Below are 16,351 nucleotides of genomic sequence, written 5' to 3' on the forward strand. Positions count from 1 at the left end.
GGCAGACAAGAACAGAAGGGAAGGTGAAACCATAAGGGTGGGGGATCAAGTGTGGTTGTCAACCCAAGGGTTGCCGTTCAAAGGGGGTTGTAAGAAACTGAGGCCCAGAAGATTGGGACCCTTTGAGGTGATTCAGCAGGTCAACCCGGTAGCTTTCAAACTCCGATTACCCAACCACATGAAATTGCACCCAGTGTTCCACAGGTCGTTACTGTCACCATACAGGGGGGGACGTGAAGGGGAGCACGTCAGGGGACCAGCCTTGGAAGAGAGGGAACGCCGCAACCATGTAGCGGAAATCCTCGATTCCAGGTGGAAGGGTAATCAGGTGGAGTATTTGGTGGCGTGGGAAGGGGAACCGGAGTCAGAAAACACCTGGGTAAGTGCAGAGGAAGTCAATGACGAGGTTTTAACAGAAACGTTCCACCAAAGGTTCCCGAGGAAACCTCAGCCTATAGCAAGTTTTAGGAGGGAGTATTTCGGCACCACCGATGAGGAAGAGGAAATGGAAGGGTTCGCGGAGTCGGAGTTGGAAGATGGAGTGGACTCTGATGACGAAGAGTACCTAGAGAGTAGGAACAGCAACAAGTGGAAGGAAGTGTTCGCAACGTCGGAAGATGAGGGAGGTTCTTTCAGGGGTTTTACCTCCTCACCGCCAGTAGGAGAGGAGACGGGAGGGGGTGAAGGGGGCCCTGGAGGGGAGGTGGATGTCAGGGAACTGACATCTAAAGCGCCGCAGGTGCAAAGGCTCCCTGAGGTTGAGAGAGCAGTAGCAGCGGAAGAGGGAACCAGTAGAGGGCGAGCAAGAACTCCAAGGGAAAGTGAGTCGGAGGGATGGCTCAGAGACGCTTCAAGCGAAACCAGTGGGGAGGTCTCAGGACCTCCTATAGGGACACCCACACCTCGACGGAAACTGTCACGCCGAGAGGCCAGACGACGTGTTTCCGTTAAGGAGCTTTTATGTTGGAAACGTTTCCGAAAGCAGCCACTTTCGGATTCTACTAGTGATTGACGCAGCCATGCTGGAGGGGCTCCGTCACAGGCAGAGGTTTGAAAACCTGATCAAACTCTGAGGGACTTGCATTTTACGCACAAGCAGCTCATCGTCCCATCACAAACCCCATTAAACTCCCACATATAGAATCATGCTGCTAGAGTACTTAATATAAAAAACAAACTTTCCCTCTGTCATTTTTCTTGTCCAGGTAATACAACTTCATGTATGCAAGAGTTAAGTGTGGCACTCCCCCCCCCCCAAAAAAAAATCACATATACTCTTATGGGGTGTGAATTGGCAATGACTAACCAGAAAATATATATTGGGGTCATAATGAAACTGTCATCCTAGTGTGTGGTAGTTAAGAAAGGAAAATTCTGCTTGGAAAGAAATTGAAAATAGTGTGGCTATATGTTGAATAATGTGTTTTAGTCACTATACCTTAGGATTTTGTAGATCTGAAAATGCTTGAGAAAAGTCAACCTGATAGTCAAGGGGCTGGAATAACTCTGCTATGAAGAACATCTTGCTTGATGACAGCATAGTAAATCTTATTGGTTTAATTTTGAAACTTTATTACACACTAAAATTACCACAACTATTTAAAGATGACTATATGTGTTCATTATCTAAAACATGTTAGTTCCCCATTAGAGAATGTGTTCTCCCATGTAATACCGTGGACAGAAATGAGCATTTAACAAGTATTTTCCTTTTATATTCATATTATGAATTATCCCCGTTTTTCCCATTGCAGACTCACTCTGAACTCCATGGGAAAGAACGACTTTCCATGTTTCCGAAGAGACTTCTTTGACATCCACTTGATAATGATGGATTGGGACGCCCCCATGTGAATCTGGTTTATTGAAAGAGACTTTAGCAACCGTCTGTGAGATCTCTATAATTTTTACTCCATGTGGACTGGATGGTACATCTAGGGAAGTGTAAGAGATAAGTAACTAGAAATTATATTCCTTATCAATAAAAACATAATACTGTGTTCAGCATCTTGAGAAGAACATATTATAAAATGTGTACTGATGTGTCTTAAAATGTCAAAACCACATTGCAGAAACATTAAATGATATTCTGTAGCTAATGTAACAGCAATAAAAGAGTTACATGGTTTCAGCTTGTTTATGGTAGCATGTTAAGTTTGTGCTCACGTGACTTTACCTCTGTCATTTTCCTGTCCATGTAATAATAATAATAATAATAATAATAATAATAATAATAATAATAATATTTATACCCTGCTCATCTGGCTGGGTTTCCCCAGCCACTCTGGGCAGCTTCCAACCAAATATTAAAAACAATACAGCATCAGACATTAAAAACTTCCTTAAACAAGGCCGCCTTCAGTTGTCTTTTAAAAGTAAAATAGTTGTTTATTGCCTTGACATCTGCTGTGAGGGTGTTCCACAGGGCAGGTGCCACTACCGAGAAGGCCCTCCGCCTGGTTCCCTGTAACCTCACTTCTTGCAGCGACGGAACCACCAGAAGGCCCTCAGCACTGGACCTCAGTATCCGGGCTGGATGACGGGGGTGGAGACACTCCTTCGGGTATACAGGACCAAGGCTGTTTAGGGCTTTAAAGGTCAGCACCAACACATTGAATTGTGCTCGGAAATGTACTGAGCACAGTTCCCCATCTAATTCCATGCCAACTCTAACCATCCTAGATATGGATGGATGACGAATTCATTTCAAACGGATCTGTACATGGTTGGTGGTTCCAACCTGATGAAACTCTGCACACATCAGACTTCTCTTGCATCAAGTGCCAGCTTATATCTGAGGCAACGATGCCTTGTCAGTTTTGTTTTGTTTTTAAAGAAAAGGTTAAATGCAAAGGTTATATGCAAATCGGAATGAAAAAGGTATATTATATATATATGCCACATATAAAAGCCTCAAATATTAGGGTGCAGTAAAGTTCAGCACCTCATGTGACCAGATGCTACAGATGATTGCAATAGGTTATTCTTAAACTGCATTGTTAAAGAAACAAGTACGTAATTCATCTCCTGACTCAGTTTTACTTGCAGTTAATTAACCTTTAGAGTCCAAAACAGCCTGGGACAAAGCCACTGTAATGACTTGCTTTGCCCACATGAAACAACCCAAGCCTCAAGCTCAGAAAGGACTTCTTCTCTTCTGTATTTAGATGGCTTATAAAAAACATTTTTATTGCAAGATGAGCTTGATGACCAACAGAGCAATCTAAAGCCCTGCTGGGCTCATGCTACCAGGACAGCGGGGTGGCTTCTCTTTCTCCTCCTTTTTGCATTCTCTTTATTCTTCTTCTTTTTCTTCTTCCTTCTGTAGTTCTCCACCCCATGGATTTTTCTTCCCATTGGGAGCGCAAAATAATTAAGCCAGCGTGGGGAGGGAGGAGGAATGTTGGATAAACAGGATTCAAAACATTCTTCAACACACACCCTGTTGTGTTTTCTCAGCCATTAGGCAACTGATGATGGAGAAGTAACAGCAGTTGGTTCTTTCCTTAGCCCAGTCACTGGAAGGACACTGAACTGCCTTTCCAGGGACCATAAAAGTGACCAGAGTCTATGCCGTTTATTTGTTTGATGCTGGTTTTCAAGGTTGCTATTCAATTGAACTGGATAGGAATATTCTACCAAATATATATTTTCCCCTGCAACTTTTTTTCAGCATTCTGGTTCATTAAATCATAAACCTTAACAATATACATCAGGAAAGTGAAATAAGGTTGCTGATTTTTTTTCTTCACTGGCCTTCATAGTAGCCTTAACAAAATGGGGGTTTTCAAATACAGGGCTTAATATATTTCCAGAGAATTGCTGTGTTGTTGTTTAGTCGTTTAGTCATGTCCGACTCTTCGTGACCCCATGGACCAGAGAACGCCAGGCACCTCTGTCCTCTACTGCTGTAGTACAGAATAAATGTTAAACAAATCACATGCCATGGCTGAAAGATGCTAATGTATTCTTAAAACTGCCATCCTTCCCCTTAACACAAAACTGTTATATTAACAGGTATAAATATACATTTCTAGGGGGTGCAGTGCTTGTGAAATATTTGCTTGGCAAACAGTTTTTCTTTGCTTTGAGTAAATTTATTGAGCTGCACAACCCATTATTTCTTCAGACAAAAATGTTCTGCAGCAAAAAACCCCCAACTCTTTGTCTTGTAAACTTCTCTTTTAAAGAATGTATTAAGGGCTGTTCTCATAAAACTTATAAAAGAAATGTTAATTGCTTATGAAGGAAGCACAGTGACATTTAGCCAGCATAATCAACCTTTAAGAATTGCAGAACAATTAGAGCAAATGAAGTCAGAGAGAAAGCTACATACATAATCACCACCTTGCAACTATCTGGCTTTGTAATGAGATTTGTGTCTTTGATCCACATTCTTCACTGGTGTAAATTACTATCATTCCAGTCATGCCTAGTCTGCACCAGAAGACACCTAGATTTATGTGCTGTGGTGTAAAATGTGGCTAAAATAAGTCACAGTATGTCAAAAGCAGGCTAGAATATTTCTTTATAGGCTGCAATAGTGGGTTGTGAATCTCACTCATCCTACACCATTTGCCCTCTTCCTCCATTAACAAGATTTTGTGAGAAACCAATGTGGTTGGCAATGCAATCCTAATCACGCTAAGGTGAAGGCCCACTGAGGCCACTGAATTACTGGTGGCAGTGGCATAGCGTGGGGGGTGCAGGGGGGCCGGCTGCACCGGGCACAACATCTCGGGGTTAGGGTTAGGGGCGCAAATCCACAGGTTAGGGGGCACAAATCTATGGGTTAGGGGGCGCAAATTACTTGCCTTGCCCTGGGTGCTGACAACCCACGCTACGCCACTGACTGATGGTGAGTAAACATGCTTAGGATTGCAGCGTTAAGGGCCCTCACTACTGCAGTTTGACAATTTCTGGTCTAACCATGTGTAACCATTATTGTACTATGTATATAAAACTTTACTGTGAAATGCTGAGCTTGGGTTGGCAGGCTCTGATGCAGGAGGAGGAGGAGGAGAAACAGAGGGAGCCTGAATGCTGGGAACCTGTCAGAAGAAAAGGGAATCTCGCCTTTCCACCCCAGCGTCTGTTGCTTGGAAACAGGGAACAGGGATGTCACCTAGAACCAGATCCCATGCCTGGAGACTGGAGCTGACCCACCCACCCTGTCGTAGCAATCTGAACATTCCTGTGAGACGAGTGAACATGTCATACCTCATCTTGGTGGGCAGAGAGTAGAAACTTCCTGAGACATTTCTGTTGCTTCCACCTAGTTCTCAGCTTTTTGTCTTGCTCTTGAACTCCTGAACTCTTGTGTCTGTTGCTGAGCCTTTACCATAATTTGCCTGAATAAATATATATTTCTTGCTTACAAGTAAGAGCCCTTATTTGCATATTTTGGGGTAGGAGCCTGGACAGTAGCAGATATTGTCATATTGATGTTTTTGAGGGTGGGAACAGAAATTTTAATTATGCCTATTGTTGCTAACTTTCTCATTGCCAAAAGAGCAGGGCATATATGTAGTAAAATAAACAAATAAGTATTTGAAATAAGTTATAAAGAAGAAGGCCTTCAGTGATATTCCCTCTTTTTCCTCTTCACATCCCACAGAGGCCTGTAAGGCTTGCTCTTATTCTCTTCTCTCTGCCTAACTCTAAATCACGCACACTGTTCAAAAAGCTTAATAATTTCATTTATTCAGGCAAGTGTCTCTAGCTTAATCATTGTATGCTCTCAAGAAACACTTCGCCAATCAGATTTTAGGGCCAATTATATGATCCAGTGTTGTTATGGTTTAAAAATTATATGTTTCCACTATTCATAAGCTATATTGAGAATTTCACTTCTACACATTAAGTAGGCTTATACATTCTTAAGTACATTATTTATCCATTTTTTCATTAAAGTATTGCTTCTCATGAGCTACCCTGAAGCAGTTTACAATATGTAATATATATACAAAAAAGTTTAAACAAATGCATATATAAAAATATTTTTTTTAAAAAACACAAATTTATGCATGCACACACACTTTCAAACAACAGCGCACATAGCCTAAATTGAACTCAGTACAAGCTGGGATAAGTATCTACATTCAGAAAGTTTGTTGAAATAATATATTTTTAAAAAAATATTTTTACTTACCAGCTAAAGCTAATATATATTCTTGATATCGTGTTCCTATTCTATTGGTGGCTGTGCAGTTGTACCGTCCAAAATCATTGTCAGATGTAGGAGCAAACTTTAGGGTCACAACAGGGGAGGGGGGAAATAGATAAATACAAATGTGTATCAGTCTGCATGTAAAAACAAAACAATATAATATTTAAGCAATTTATTATTATCTAGTTTTTACCCCCCCCCCAAAAAAAAGAAATGATAAAAATAATAATAATTGTGAATCTAGTTACATATCCATCTAGCAACTGGAAATGGTTAAGCATAAATATCCACTGCCATTGGATGGTCATCTGTCATGGATGTTTAGTTGATATTCCTGCATTGCAGGGAGTTGTACTAGATGTCCCATGGGGTCCCTTTAAACTCTGCAATACTAAAATTCTGTGATTAACATCAGGTTTGAGAAAGAGCCTCCATTCTGGGGGCTTGATCCTGCCAACAGCAAGCATAGTGTCTAGCTGTAAAGGATGTCACATAGCTTACTTGCTAAAATCTGATCTTTCACCTACTTGTCATGTACACAGGGCAACTGCAAGGAATAGGAGACCCAGTTGTCCTTCTGTCCACTGTACAAGTTACTTTTGATTTGATGTAGCCAATGTTGTGCCCTATGGATGCTGTTGGACTGCAACTCCTATCATCCCTCACCATGGACCATGCTGGTTGGGGCTGATGGGAGTTGGAGGGTACCATGCTGGGCAATAATGTTGGAAAGAAACCCTGCTCTAGAGCATAATTTCACCAAGTTTAGAGGCTCAGCTGCATAAACCTTGCTGGTATGCACAAGACAGGTGAGGAAGGAGGGCTGTATTGAATCTTGTCTGAGTCCTCTGCGACAATAACACTGGAACTGCACTTGGAGAGGATCAATCCTATGCCTGTTTATTCTGAAGTCCTTTTGAGTTCATTGGTGCTTGGGATAAGTGTATATAGGATTGCTTACACACACACACACACACACACACACACAACACTGTTCAGTTTCTGTTAATTGATTCTCATGGGAAACTTGCAGATTTTGGCTTCAAACAATTAACTCAAGGCAGTGTCAATTTACTCTTGGCAGAAAGCCCAGGTCAGCTTGACCTAGAAACTGCTTACTCTGATTGGTTAAAGACCAGCATTCAACTCTTAACTAGGGATTGCTAGCTCAGTTTGATGTGAGGTGTGTTAGGAGTAGAAGTGCTGTGTATGGTTTTGAGAGAGAGAGAAAGAGAGGATTTATTTTGCTTTGTATGCAGAAACTCTGCTGGTTTTATTTTTCCTTTTAATAAATCCTGTAAATAGTTATTCTGAGTCTAGCTGACTAGTCATTTCCACCTCAACTAGCTTCTTCGCTGTGCAGGAAAACTCTGCTACGTTTGGGCTAAAGCCATTAGAGCTATGCCTGACACTTCAAAGTTCCAAGAACACTAGGGAAAAAATTGACAAATTCAAGTATAGAATAACAAACCATATCAAATTATTATTAATAATAATAAAAGAAAGATGCCGAATCCCGCAGGGCCCTGATCTCTTGTGGGAGATTGCTCCAACAGGCCAGGGCCACAGCCGAAAAGGGAATGTAAAAGGGAAGGGTGAAGAATCCCTCATCAGAAAATAATCTTAGTCACAATTGTAGAAGCAAAGATATTATGATTTTTTAAAAACAGTATTTAAGTTACTAACACAGGTTCAAGGTCTTACCTCTAGTATCAGTTTGCTTCCAGCACTGTGTGTCTTTAGATGAGTTGAGTTTCTTACAGGTAAAACTAGTTTTCCTTGTCTCCATTGAATAGATGCTGATGGATTAGATAGAACATCACAACTTATATTGATGGGATTTCCTTCCCAGGAATAATATGTTGTCTGATTTGAAACAAAGACTGGAGCATCTGCAAAAAAAGAGAGGACATATTGTAAAAGTGTGTTCTTGCTTTCTCTTCAGTCAACCCAATGCTATACAAGATGCTGTAGAGATTTCAATGACCAGTTATATCAGTGTGTAATATATAAAGAAGTACTCCGTAATAATTTCTGAAATATTATTAGCATACTTCCTATTCTATTTTGTTGTCATGAACAAAATACTTGGCTTTATACTGCACTTTTAAATACATTGTGTGAGTGGGGCATAATTAAGCCTATCCCAAATGCTCAACACATTATATAGATGCACAATGCAAGATCAACTGGAAAACAAATCAAGCTACTTGGAGAAACAAGATATAGTTTATTTGCTTATCTGTGAAAAGATTAGTTGTTTGTTGAACAAATCGTGGTTAAAGCAAATCATGGCTTAGTGAACATGCTTGAATGCATTTTTGACATTGCTTGTGTTAATACTCAATGACAAGTAGCTATTAAAATTATTTTTTAGAAATTATTTTCAAAAAACCCCAACCTAAAATCTGATTTAAACTTAATTCTCACATAGCTACATGGTGTGCATATGGCACATAGCAAACAGGATGAAATCCCCCCCTTTTCCTCATTAAATACAGTTTCAGGGTGGAAAAATTGTCCCTAAGCTATTCTCATCAAAAACACTGAAAACAAACAACTGGCTACTTCATCACTGCTAAAAATTGCCACCTGAAACATCTCACCATGTCACATCATGCCTTCACTTCACCTTCCCTTGATTACAGGAACATGATCAGATTTCTATGTGGCTGCTGCATAATACCTCAAATGGATTCAGCTAGAGTGACCATATGTTGCATCCATAAGCAGAGGCTGCAGAATATGCATTGAAGAAGCTACAGAAGGAGGTCAATGCCAGGGGACAACATCATTAGGCACTCACTGACTGCTGCTGCTGCAGGCTGTTCCCCTTCTGATCACGCAAGAATCAATGAGAGCAAGGAGGGAAACTGTGAGAATTGGGCCCAGAGGGAAATAGCACACTACTGGACCATAGTGAGGAGCTGGGCCAAATCAAGGAAGGGGGCTCTATGAGAATGCTCACAGCTCCCCATCTTCATCTGGATGGCCACCACAAATTGAAAATACAACTTTAAAATAGTGGCTTTAAAGTTGTAGGTGAATGGGTTTGCAAACCGTGTGACATGAGATAAGATCCATCCAAATCAGGTAGATTCATTTTAAAAGGATTAAAACAAAAAATGATGCCCAAGAAATCACTGAATCCACAGCTTATATGACAGAACACAGTTTACTGGAAGCACCAAGCTTGGCAGCAAATTGAATTACTTTGACTTTGACACATGAAGTACTATTATGACAGTTAAATTGCAGAGCTGTCAATGGTATCTGATAGGACCCGTAATTCAAAACGAAGCCAATAAGTTCAAATGAGAGGAAGTGTGTGCTATACTACTGGTAAATTAGGCCCATATCAAGAACATATATAGTATTTGATAGAATCATAATAAATTATAACTTGAGTTATAATTCTCAAGGCACAGAACCACTAAGCACCTTTCATTTCTAAGAGTTTAGCATCTTCATAGTACTGTACCAGGAGGAAATGTATCTGAAAGTCTATAAGGCTTTCCTGCCTATCTGTTTAATAATTTTATTATTATTCCACTTGGGTGGAATCAGGCAGAGATACTAAGAAGTAAAAGGTTCAATGGGAAACAGTAAAACACAACCACTTAATTCTTAGAAATGCAAAACAGAACTGTGTAAGCACAGTGTTTGTGCTATCTGGAGGGGGCAGTTGAGGAAGTAAAACTGCAGTGGAAACTTTTCCACTGTAAACCAGATCATGGCTTTCTGGCTAACTGGTAATCAAATATTGGAGCATTTCATCATTTAATTGGGATAGCACGCCTACATAAAGTGGGTAGTTTCTGCAATAACAGTTCCTTGTATTTAGCAAACCTATGTAGCTCTCAGCAATCCCAGCCTACAAAGTGGATCAGGATATATGTTTACGGTATGTGCATTTCGAGAAATTTTCTGCCCAGGTGTTTGCTTTGCTGATGTTAAGCTGAAATAATGGCATAGACGGTTCAAACAATATGTAACACCTCTGTGAATTCTCAGAAATTTGCATGCAATACTTGATGAAGGCCATATTGCAACATGAAACTTAGAGTGTTTAATATATATTAAGGAAAGCACCAAATCTATATTTAACAAATTTATACCACGGGGTGGCTTATATAAGTCACATAGAACACAATATGAAAGCACATACCGGTATATGCTGCTGTTTAAAAAAATACAAGAAGAAACAAAATGCAGGATAAAAGCAGCAATTAAAACATTTATGGAGAGAGAGAATGAAACACAGTGAAAATAGAAAGGTCTTTGTTCCAGAAAGACAACATAGTTCTTTGCAGAAGAGGATCTCATAAACAAGGCTCAAAAACTGACAAGACCCTATTCCCATTGCTACCTGCTTTACGTGAGACAGCAGAAACTCTGGAGCTCAGGCTGTGTTAGAAGCATCTCTTCAGCTACCCAGGTCAGAAACCATTTGGGACTTTAAAAGTAAACAACAGCATTTTGTGACCAAAAATGAACCCGGAGCCAGTGCAACAGCACCAGTAAGGTATGACCCCACCATTCAGGTCTAGTTAGCAGATGAGTAGCTAACTAACTAGCTAACAGTTTCCTGACAAAGGTAGCTCCAAATGCAACACATTGCAATACTCTAATTTGGGGGTTGCCACCAAATGGATGAATGAGGCTCGCTATTTCTAGCCAAGCAGAGTCACAGCTAATGTGCCATCAAAATATATTATGAGCTGTGTGTAATGGTTATATGGGGTTGCTCGTGCATAAGTTGCCGCCACTCCTGGCTAGGTAGCCTGGTTAAACCTTTTCTGGCTGGACAGCCCTTCACTTCGTTCAGTCGCTGGCAGAATCCGTCAGTGGGCATTTCTTGAACTTCTTCCAGCAAAGAAGTTCTTTGACGCCAAGTCTACGCCTACTTTCCCTGCACGGAAGTCTTCTGCGCAGGGTGGGTGTGGGTAGCGGAGGACCTGTGCTCTCCCCGCTGGTCTCCGGCGAGGAGTCCTGGAGCCCCCTCGCCGATTCCCCCATCTGCCCCCCTTTATCCTTGGTGTTACACTGATTTCCTTCCCCAGCCGATGAGCTCCCTCTCTCCCTGCTGGGCCCTTCTCCAGCATCGCTTGGGAGCCTTGCCTCTACCTCTGGCTCCGATGTCAGTTCCCTGACACTGTGGAAGCATGGTTCCAGTGACAAAGCTGGATCAAGAAGCACCCCAAAATTGTGAACTCCTTGAGGGGAATGGCAACATCATGTAGAACAGGTTAAACACTCATTGGACAACAAATTGCCCACCAACTGGAGATTCCCGATCTCCATCTACTTTATTATAGACTTAATATGTTCACGTCCACACCAGACTCAGGTGTAAAGCATACCGATGAAACCAAACATCAAACCTGTGGGTGATGTCACTCAATGGCCTCAGGTAGACGTTGAGATGCATATGGAAAAAAGATGGAACACTGTGGGGCTACATAGCATACTGGGCTGAACAGCAGTCCCATAGCACCACCTTCTGGAAACAGCCTTCTAGATAGAAATGGTATGAAAACAGAATTGCAATCCACCTGGGGCCCCTGTTCATTCCAGAATTTACACAGAACTAGACCTACAGCAGTCCTGCTAATTTATTACTATAAACAATGTCCCCAAATTCAGGCACATTTGACCCCAGTGCTGGAATGGTCCAGTCAGGTTTTCTAATGAAGGAGGGTTAACGAAACTACAAGGAAAGTGTTCAATACTGCTGAATATAAAATAAGTCATTCTCCCCATTCCTTTCAGAGGAGGGAAAAACCCTCTTAGGCCATTATTACAACGATGAGAAGTGGCTTTGCATAAAATCAATACAGAAATTATGCAGAGCAGCAAACCCTTGGCTGGAAACTGTCTCCATACATTTGAATATTTCCATTATGTTTAATGCCTCAGAAACTGTTAGGAGAATACTGGATAATATATCACTTGTCACATCCAGCAGGTAATTCAATTAATGATTTCTTAGATCCAACCCTAGTGTATGTTCAGAGTTGTATCCAAAATTAGATATGGAAATCTACCTGATTCAGCATATGTGCCTAGGGAGCTATGATGGCCAGGCATAAACCTGCTTGTTAAACAGATGGCCAAAGGTTTTCAAAATTTAGTGTATTTCCCTTTTCCAGAGGGGTGGGGGTGATGTGGGAGTAAACTGTGTGGCTTATTTATGCAATGTTCACCTTTTACTCCCAAGCAGCTAGCTTTTTGGCTCAGTGTAAAAGAACTTTTTTTTGGAGGGGGTGGGGAATCTTTCACCTCTGACCTTCTAATTTGCTAATCCCTTTGAATAACTGATTTTATTGGATTGTTTTACTTTGCAACTGTTTTGAATACGTTTATCCGCCACTGATTCTTGTGTTTAGCATTTCAAACATTTTAAGGCAGACATTTCATCTGGTTTTTATATCTGGTTTTATAGCTGTGCTTTTGTATCTTATCACTGAACTGTCAGGAAAGATGAGATATAAATCTGGTAAATAAATAAATATAATCTAGGTGGTTCACAGCATAAAAACAAAGGATAAAACACAAAATGCATAATCAATACAAGAACAAAACAAGCCAATATCCCTGCTTCCCCTTTTGATTCAACAGATGCCCATGCTAATGGAAGAAGAAGGGAAGGTGTTTTTTTTAACCATTCCTCCCCCTCCTCCAGTTTCCATGCTTCCTTGAAAACTTGTTACAGAGTTGTAACATACCCCCACTCTTGGAACAATGGCATGGGGGGGGGGATGCAAGGAAGATAGGCAAATAGACAAAAATGTCCCTCTTCCTTTTCCTTTAGCAGACACATCCACTAGATCAAAAGTGCTTTCTTTAGCACAAAATAATCAGTTTCTACCCTAAATAGTAGAACCCTATTATGCATGTTTCAGTTCCTTTTGCATCCTCTAATCTATGAATGCTGGTCCTGCTCACGATCCCTATTCATATGCACAGCCCTCTCACAGAATAATTATTACTTATTATTTATTTTAGTATTAATATTGTACCTTAGAACCAAGTTTTCAGGGCTGCTTACTACAATAATAAAAGGAAACTAAAAATAAAACAAGCTGCATGCACATAATAGCACTCAGGAACGTGCATGCTGAGTGAGGCTCCACAAGCAGCAAGCTCTATTTTCTCATAACTTCTTATTAATTTAGAAACACAGGAAGCTGTCTTAAAACAAGCACAACTTTTGATCCATCTAACTCAGTATATCTACAGTGGCTGGCAGAGATTCTTCAGAATTACAACTGCTATACACATCCCAGTCTTGTTTGGAGACGTTAGGGATCGAACCCGAGACCTTCTGCATGCAAAGAAGGTGGTCTGTTTCTGAGCTACGGCCATTCCCCTATGGAACCCTTGAAAACAAGTCTTTCAAAAAACTATTAAAATAGTACTTTGCTCTGCAAACAGTCAATTTAAGCCTTTTGCATACTGTTAAACTTTTATGCGGTGGAAGAAGTCTTCAAATAATTTGAATAAATTTTAAGATTACAGTATGTATTCAATAAACATCATACATTTTTAGACCCATTTCTTACGATTTATTTTTATGTATGTATGTATGTAAACATTTTCACAATTGAATTGGGCGTAATCTATGCAATAATTATTTTAGGCAGACAAATTATAATGGGACAATTGTATTAGTTTGTTTCAGTTAAAACAACAGTCCTGTGGCACCTTAAAGACTAACAGGTTTAGCGAAGCATAAGCATATGTCATAACAAATCTGCTTGTTTTTAAGGTGCTACAAGGCTCTTTTTCATTTATACAGATGGTGAGATTTCTTAGAAAGTAAACACACCTCAGCAGATCCCAACTCTCTAAATCAAGGAAAAAGAATTTCCTGTAGCTTCAGTGCTAATACATGTAGCAAATACATGTTTGTCATCTTCTGAAAGTGATGCTGCCTTGTTTCCTAAACATATTATGTGTTGGCTCCAAGCTTCACCTTCTGTAAGTCTCCTTCCAGCCACCGAATACATTTTTTATGGGTTCCTATGATCTTCAGAGACGTAAGTAGCCTTTTCACTTCAGAGAGATTTTTATTCTCTGAGGGATTTCTCACGGCAGTCTTTGAAGGTGACAACTGCCCAATACTGGAAAATACTGGTTTATTCTAGTGTGTCTATAACTGTTCATTTCTGCTGAGACAGCAGCAGATGTCATGGGTTACTCTGTTCTCTGTGTGTTCTCTGTCAAGGCCACAGTGAGCCAGAAAGATATATCTGAGCTCAGTGAACTGCCTCATCATTGTTACTTTCACTTTTCTTTTCTTCTCTTCTCTTCACATCCTCTGAGTTTCTATATATTTATTCTTGAAGTTGGTTTTTGTTTTGTTTTTGCAACGAAGCCAGAAATCATTAGAAAACGTTCTATTTGCTAATAAGCTTTTACTGTTCGTGATTTTTTGGAATCAAACGCAACCAACAGGCTTCTGCAATTGTTCTATCCAACAAGACAAGGAGCACCTTGGGATTTAAGGCCAAATCTTGTCAGGATCCTTAATCTGGGGCCTTGAATGTTATCATTAAATCTTCTCAATAAAGGTGTATATTTTACACCATCACTCTTCCTCAACTTCTTCTGCCCACTCCCTTTTTGGTTTACCAAAGGGATTAACAGCCTGGTGCTTTCTTATTCTAAGCTTTTCTTCCAGTGTTGCTCCCATCTCCATGCAGCTCTGTATGCCATCTTCCATACTGTTCTGGAGGGTTTCTAACCCTCTGGGAGAATGTGGGAAGTGGCAATTGGGTCTGCAGGAAAATGTGGAATCAGCAAACATCAATTTCCCCATCCACCATTAGGAGGAAAGTCTGAATCCAGCCCAATGTTTTAAAAATGGAATATTCTGTGGAAAGTGTAAAGTTGCACACAAGCAAATTCAAATAACTAATTTTGGAGCAGCTTCCCTGAATATTCAACAAGGTTTCTCTAAATCTAGAATGTTACGTCTCTGTTTGGGGAATCTTACTGAGGTAGCATAACAACTGCAGTCATTCCTAATCTAACCAATGTTTCTCAAGCTTTTTCAATATGGACTCTGCATTCAGACATCATACAAACCATAATTTATTGTGACATTAGTGCACCACTGTGAGCCTTGGGTATGCATGCTCCTCATGCCATCTCCTCTTACAGCATGATTACAAGCTGGAATTCAGAAACTTTCACTTCCATTTATGCTTAACCACCTCTTGTGCTATCGGAACAGGCAAACTGATCAAGGTGGGTTGTTTCAAACATTAATCATAGTTTGTCACAGCAAGTTGTAGTGGGGAAGGGGGACAGAAGCAAAAGCTTTCAAACTCCTCTTCACAGCTGTAGAAGGACAAGCAAGTGGGGAGCATGTAAGTGCAAAGCTATCTGAAGTGCATTTACATCATAGTAATCTATGATTTAATATACGGATAAACACAGCAAGGATCGCCTTTTAAACCAACCATTGAGAAACTGTGTTAAGGTGGAGGAGGAGAAAAACACAGAACAAAATTTAGACCAAACAGAATGTTGTTAGCAAAGAATTCAGACACTGAGGGGGAAATGACTTTTCCTGTCTCTTTCTTGCCTTGTCAGATCATGCACACAAAAAGGGTAGGACTTGGCATTGCTACTGGAGAAAGAAAAACATGCCCACAGCCAGATGGACCTTTTATCAACTATATATTACAAGCTCCCTCTTCTATGATATGGATTTCACTTTATCATACAAGATTTTTTTTTAATAGCTTCAGTAGTCAAATATATAAGAAATAAGCTAGGAAATAAGCTGGATGTCAACTGAGAAGCTTCACAGCTACACTTTCCAAAGATGGAAACAGATTCAAACAGTATTGCAAAATTTGTAGCAGCTGCTGGCAATTTTCCAGGCCCATTTTTAAAGGCTTCACAATCTTTGAATAGCATAGCTTAGACTGCATTCCTACATATATAAGAAGGGATGTCAAATCAGAGGTGAGGATCCTACTTTTAGTTATAACAGCTTAAAAGAACAGGACAGCAGCGCAAGATCTTCTCAACAGAAGCTCCCATATGACAATGGTTTTTGCTAATGTTAAGAAAACATTGGAAAGCACACACCTTCAGGCTAAAGCTTTGGAATCTGATTAATAATACAAGGCATTGCCTGTGCCACACAACTACAACACATTAATC

General features: G+C 40.3%; 1 protein-coding gene across 3 annotated transcripts in view; it reads right to left on the reverse strand.

Moving 5' to 3' along the window:
- The window catches only part of NCAM2 (neural cell adhesion molecule 2), a 203,774-nt gene that overhangs the window by 55,158 nt on the left and 132,265 nt on the right, over positions 1-16,351 (reverse strand). For all 3 annotated transcript variants that reach the window (XM_081907812.1, XM_081907814.1, XM_081907813.1), the window contains exons 10-12: positions 7,874-8,061; positions 6,152-6,248; positions 1,761-1,934 (exon numbers count right to left, since the gene is read on the reverse strand). In XM_081907812.1, the coding sequence (XP_081763938.1) occupies positions 1,761-1,934; positions 6,152-6,248; positions 7,874-8,061 (459 nt within the window). The remainder of the gene's footprint in view (positions 1-1,760; positions 1,935-6,151; positions 6,249-7,873; positions 8,062-16,351) is intronic.

The sequence above is a fragment of the Podarcis melisellensis genome (assembly GCF_964234715.1).
Source record: "Podarcis melisellensis genome assembly, chromosome: 4".
In the NCBI taxonomy this organism is placed as follows: domain Eukaryota; kingdom Metazoa; phylum Chordata; class Lepidosauria; order Squamata; family Lacertidae; genus Podarcis; species Podarcis melisellensis.